A 6,613-nucleotide genomic window follows, 5' to 3' on the forward strand; every position below is an offset into this window, starting at 1 on the left:
GTGTGTGTGTGTGTGTGTGTGTGTGTGTGTGTGTGTGTGTGTGTGTGCGTGTGTGTGTGTGTGTGCGCGTGTGCGTGTGCGCCCGAGGCACAGGGAGCTGGACACGTTTCTTAAGCAGCAGGCCAGAAATTGCTAATGTCCTTTTTAAAGTGGTTGGATATTTTTTTAGTGTTATGCAAAGGCCAAGGATGTTGCTTTCATTTCATCTCTTGAGAGAAGTCTTTTTTCTCTCTCTCTCTCTTTGTCCAAACTTCCCCCGTGAATACAAGAGGGGTCAAATGGGTGAAATGTAGCGTGAATGTGAACTTCATTCCTACCTAGCGTATTTATTTTGTTTTACTCTGAGCTGCTGATGAGGTGCCAAATTAAATAATTAATTAAATAAATGAATAAATATTGCGAACCTGATACCGACTGAATGTCACTCCGGCCTTGAGTGAGATCCGCTTGGATGCAATGTACACTTAGCCCTGAAGCCACTTATTTTAATGAGTCCACTTAGGTCTCGCACAGTAATGCTGCCTGTTGAATAATTGGAGCACATGAACAGGACTCCAGACAGGACGAATTACGATGACGAGGAAGAATGAAGGAGAGGCTCTTAAAGAAGGGAATTGTGTTTTTTTGTTCCCTCTTCGCGACACTCGAGGCCCAGTACTTGAAGCCTGCGGTGACGGGTGTAATTTGGCTGAAAAGGTTGCACAGTGCTCATCCTACCTTGTCAGATGTGGACATGTTCACTATGATGAGCATTCCTATTTAACGCCACATTACAGCCCCATGAAAACCGGCAGCGATTATTATCCTGACTTTGGTCCCGGCAGACAAATCGTGTATTCACACAAGTCGGTGAAATCACCACAGGAAGGCCACGTGCCGCTCAGACGCAGACTATTCATTTGTGACAGTCATGCCATCTGCTTGTATAACGGTTTGTGAGAAGTGTAAGGGATCAAATAATTGACTTCCTCGGAATTAGATTGGTGGTTTTATTGAACTCAAACTCTAATGGAACTAGCGTCCTTAAAAACACTCCTAAAAAATGCATCAATCGACTCAACTCATGGTCACATCTTTCTGTCCCCCACTTCTATTATTCTGCTCACACACGCTGAACACCCCCCCCTCAGTCTGCAGTGTGCTGGCCTGCCATGGTAGTGAGGCTTCAGACAGCACCCTGCTCGGTAATTACAGAGGCTTGGGGAGGCTGCTGTTGTAGCCCTGCAGTACTTTGCAGACCAGAGATGATGTGGAGAAAAACCTGCCCCGGCCACCTTATACAAACCTTCACTTTAGAGCAGTTGACAAGTCTCTAGCCTCAACTGTCTCAATACTGCATTACACCAAACAAGACAGGAAAGGTGGGGGTTGCATTCTGGTTTTGCTGCCTGATATTGCTGTAGAGCTACATAACAGTCCTCAGTTTTTAGGACGAGGATATTTTCTCACTTGATAGCGCCCCAGCCCCGCCGTTTGAACCTCCCCAGGTTTTCACAGCAGGTGTGCTAAACTCTCCGTCTCCTCCGCTATCCCAGATGGCGCGTCACGGGCTTGTGCAGCCTTCTTCAACGAACTGAGGAACACCGTGTTTGGCAAGGTGGCCCAGAGCTCCATCCGACGCATCGCGAAGAACGTCTTCCTCCACCTGCACAATCTGGATCTGGGTTTCCATCTCAGCCGCCAGACGGGAGCGCTGTCCAAGGCCATCGACCGCGGCACGCGAGGCATCTCGTTTGTCCTCAGCGCACTCGTCTTCAATCTAGGACCCACAGTCTTCGAGATGGGCCTCGTCAGTGCCATTTTGGTGAGTCTCACGGTTGACATATCCACGCGGCACAGACACTAATGACGGTAATCAGAGGCCATCGCCATTATTGTAGGATGCTACCGAAAACGTTGCTTACAGTGTTCTGGCTTTTATTTCTTGTTGCTGGTACTGTTTCAGCCTTTTTAATGTTGGCACAGGACCTTCCATCACCTTGACACTCTTCACAGCAGATTGTCTGGAAATTAATTTCGGGGATATTGTCTCATTTACTTTCTAAATGGAATATGAATCCCCATGAACTTTTGGTGGCTATACAGAGTCCATTAGCGTCAATGACGAATCCTAAGGCTTTGTAGCAGCTTAATGTCCTCCTGTGGAGTAGGCCCTGAACAGATGCCCCCTCCTTGGCCACCGCTGAAAGAACGGCTTTTCTATTGCTTCGTGCTATTATTCCACTCTGGACCATAATGTAAGCTTGCCTGTAATGAGGGCAGACTCCATTGCCCAAATAGCTAAAGCATTAGCACGATTAGTTCTCCTAGATTCCCCTCCATTTGTAACACTCAATTTCATAGTGGAATAGTCAAAAACAGTATGTTCCCAAAATGCATTGTGACGCCAACGTCGGAGTCCGGTGGTCTGACGTGGGCGCGTGACTTCTTTTTATCACAAAGCTGTTCAGCCACAGCATGTAAAGGATGATTTGCTTTGTCTGTGCTTTTTTTTTTTCTTCTTCTTCTGCAGTATTACAAGTGTGGTGGACAGTTTGCAGCAGTGTCCTTGGGTACCTTATCAGTGTACACCCTCTACACCGTTCTCTTCACTCAGTGGAGGTAACGTCACGGATGTAGTGTGCTCGTCGTCTGTCTGACTGTAGTTCAATGTTTGTTGTTCCATGAAAATGATTCAGTAAGTAGTTCTGTGGCTCTCTGTGCTGACAGAAACAATGTTCACTCGTAGGCTGAAACATGTACTTGAGAAAGTGCTTACATCATTGCACACGTGTCTCTGCACACAGGACTCGTTTCCGGATAGAGATGAACAAAGCAGACAATGAAGCCGGCAACGCAGCTATTGACTCCCTCCTTAACTACGAGACTGTTAAGGTGAGATTGATCCCACACACACACACACACACACACACAACCACACACACACACACACTCAACCACACACATACAGGCATACACACCTACCATACACTCTTCTTTCAGGTCCTCATCCCCACCCCCCACCTTTCCTTTCTTCCCTTCTTATCGCCTCCTTTCTAGTCTTTTTCTTCTTAAGCAAGACACATTGACGTGAACTAATATTTACTCGTCTTTAATAATAGTGCTTCACTTGCATGATTGCCACTGTCAGAATTAGCCTTTTAATCAAAGAATAGCACTCTCTAACTCTGTCTCAGACTCTCACCACTATGACACACAAACTCCTTATTATAACAAGTACAAGATAAAAGTCAAGTTTACCATTCTGAGTCAAATGTATGACTAAAAGGATTAAAAGTCACTTCTAATTTCTACTCTAGGTTTACTTGAAGGTTGTCTTATTCTCTCTCGTTATTGTAGAGCAGCGTTGCGCCAACATGAGCCCACAGAGTGCGGTTATGGAATCTGTTGTGAGATTTCAGATGTTCGTGTGCTGTAATATTTTTCTTGTCGGAGTCAATCAACAATGATATTGACTATAAATATTCTACTTCCATATTGACTGGATATTTAACTTTTGCCTGTCTGGTCTAAGATAAACGTCAGAGCTAGTAAAAGGATTGCAAACTTTTTAGAGCTGCACAATTAATCAAATTTCCATCGAAATCACAATATGCAGTTTAAAAATTGCAGGAGGTGCAATATTTGTTAAGGCAAAATATGCATCAAAATACTTAAGAAAACGTCTTTGTTTGGTACAGAACCCCACAAAAACGACACCATCATCTTTTTGATATGTTTCAGGGAAAATGAGAATGATGATGTAAAAAAAATATCTTTCTCTCCAATATTGCAAATCATTTTGTAATTGCATTATCAGTCAAAATAATCTCAATTAGATTGAATTCAAAATCGCTGAGCTCTGCCTCCTCTGCTGATTTACACGATGTGTGAACTGGAGCCATACCGTCACATTGTTGCCCTTAGAACGAGTATTGATCAGAAACAATGAGCCAACAATTCAGCATTGATTATTGTCCCTATTTAACTGTATTGTGATGAACTTGTCACAGTTCTCGTGCCCTAAAGAGATGAGACCTGTTTTGTTATAGTTTATTCAAAGGGATGAACAGTTTGGTAATGTGATACCTGAGTATTATTAACGTTGAGACAATGCAGTGATAACTATCATGATAGTAATGTTGCACATATTGACCTAGTGCTGCAGCTAATGATTATTTAATTATTTTCTCGGTGAGTTAGCATCACAAATTAGTAAAGTGCAAGATAACGTCTTGAAATGTGTTCGACCAACAGACCAAAGAGCTGAAGATATTCTGATAACTGACAAACCCTCAGGAGTCAGAAGGTTGAACCAGAGGACGGTTGACTATCGATAATCAAAATAGTACGTTCAGCTAATCAAGTAATCTGTTGAGCTTTATATATGTTGACCTATTTTACTCTGATCCCTTTTCTGTGCTCTCATTCTCCGTCCTGCTCCTCTTCTCTTTCAGTGTTACATTGTTCACTCTTTTCTTTGTAAATATCACTCCTGTTCTTGGCCTTTTGAGATAACTACTATTATTGGAAGAAATGTTTTTCAAGAAATAATTGCGATAAAGGATATTAATGTAATTTTAGACCATTTAATGCCACTGATGTAATGATAACGTAACAACATAATAATGCAAGTAAACTACTTCAAAGAGAAATAGACGTTCAGACATTGGAAAGTGAAGAAATATTAAGATAAAATAAAACGTAGATAAATGAAACCACACAACCAAAACAATAAATAAAATGGATTCTCCGTTAACAAAAATGCCCAATTTCTGTGCAACACCCTGGTCTCATGATGTTAGGGAAACCCTGCTGCTTCTTCTGGCATCATGTTGGCTAAAATGTTGGTGACATTCTTATGTCAACCAACAAGCATGTAAACACAACGGGCACTATCGAGGCCAGCAGAAATTCTGTCCATATTTCGTACAATAAGTCGATAACGTAATTATTGTCACAGGTCTAGTCGCTACAAACAACGAGACATTCATCACTGGACATTTAGGACTATTCTGCTGGTTTAGTCAATGACCAAAATAGTTTCTCTGTGATGGTTTTGGACTGGAAGTGTCTGCCACTGAAGACTGCTGCGAGCCAGGGTAGTTTATGGGTGAGTGTGCTCTCACGGACACCTGACTGATGCGATGTGATGCGGATGTAAACATTGCTTTATACCCCTCTCAGTGGCGCGGTTATCCAGAGTCTTCATCCTTTGCTGTTTTAAGCCTCTTTTCTAGGTAACCTCATTGTACACAGGACACATACAAACATAATCACCATCCAGTTTCGGCTGCTTTGTGAGGCTGCTCTATATATACATTTGTACCCATGTTATTTTCTCTGCTGTATTATTTTTGCATCCTGTTTTTCTTAACGTTTTGTTCTGTGTTATTTTGTGTCATCTGTGCCAATGCGGCCGGATTTAGCATCACTCTGAGCTGTGAGTGTGCATATGTAATTAGATCTCCGCCCACTCAGAAATCCGTTCCACTTTCACAAAGGGCTAGATGAGAACCTGAACGCAGTGCCTTGCACTGCTTCTGTTTGTCCTCCATGTGCTACTTTCTTCTCTCTCTCGCTCTCTCTCGCGCTCTGATTTCCTGCATTTCCCTAAATGCAAATCAGTGGCAAGTCAGTTGCAGCACAGCACCACTGCCGTTAGCTAGAGAAGCAAATCGCCCACTTAACCAGAGCAGAGGAACAATAGTGCAAACTAAACAAACAGCAATATTAGGTAATTGGCAGCAGAGTTGAGGAGGGTTGTTGTTATGATCGTGGCGTAGTTTAATGTGCTGAATTTTCGAGATGCATTTGTTGCTGATTCATGAGGGTTTATCTCTCTAAATGATCGCGCTACGTCTTGATCAAAATGAGTGCTGCTTGTGTGGCGTAACACTTGAGACCTATCGGTGCTCTGTTGGTAGGTGTCTGTGGAAGCCGTAGAGCCAACGAAGGATACTCTGAAGCGATTGTTGTTCGACTTGCAAGTGATGTTTAGGCTTTCCTTGCAATTATAATTGCCCAATATTTTAGCTTGTTCTATGGCCCTCCACATCCTTTAAGATCAGTGGGGTGGAGATGACGATGCTGAGACATGGAAAAAGTGCTTTGGAAGCCAGCTGAGACCCAGAGTAGGCCCAGAGCGGTCACAGAGAACAAATGCAACCTTGAGGCAGGCTGCGCTAAAGTGTCTATCTGCCTCACACTGCTCTCCATGCTTCCTTAAACTTTAACCTTAACCATATTTTGTGTCTCTCCCGCTTTCTCTCTCAACTTTCCTTATGTGAAACCTTTTCCGCCATCTCCGTGCCCCGCGCTCCCTTTGCTCCTCCCTCTCTGCGTGTTTCCCGTCTCGGCTGCAGTACTTCAACAATGAGAAGTATGAAGCTGATAAGTATGATGGATACCTGAAGGTCTACGAGTCATCCTCTCTAAAAACCACAACCACACTCGCCATGCTCAACTTTGGCCAGAGTGTCATCTTCAGTGTCGGCCTCACTGGCATCATGGTGCTGGCCAGCAAGGGCATTGCGGCAGGTGAGTGTGTGAGTGTGTGAGTGTGTGAGTGTGTGAGTGTGTGAGTTTGTGTGTGTGTGTGTGTGTGTGTGTGTGTGTGTGTGTGTGTGTGTGT

The 6,613-nt window shown here is 43.6% G+C and overlaps 1 protein-coding gene across 1 annotated transcript in view; it reads left to right on the forward strand.

Moving 5' to 3' along the window:
- Positions 1-6,613, forward strand: part of abcb7 (ATP-binding cassette, sub-family B (MDR/TAP), member 7) — a 23,193-nt gene that overhangs the window by 7,416 nt on the left and 9,164 nt on the right. Inside the window, exons 6-9 of the mRNA XM_031857768.1 lie at positions 1,536-1,804; positions 2,513-2,601; positions 2,787-2,874; positions 6,345-6,519. Coding sequence (XP_031713628.1) covers positions 1,536-1,804; positions 2,513-2,601; positions 2,787-2,874; positions 6,345-6,519 — 621 coding nt within the window. The remainder of the gene's footprint in view (positions 1-1,535; positions 1,805-2,512; positions 2,602-2,786; positions 2,875-6,344; positions 6,520-6,613) is intronic.

This window comes from Anarrhichthys ocellatus, unplaced genomic scaffold (genome assembly GCF_004355925.1).
Source record: "Anarrhichthys ocellatus isolate YVR2014 unplaced genomic scaffold, GSC_Weel_1.0 scaffold19, whole genome shotgun sequence".
Classification (NCBI taxonomy): Eukaryota; Metazoa; Chordata; class Actinopteri; order Perciformes; family Anarhichadidae; genus Anarrhichthys; species Anarrhichthys ocellatus.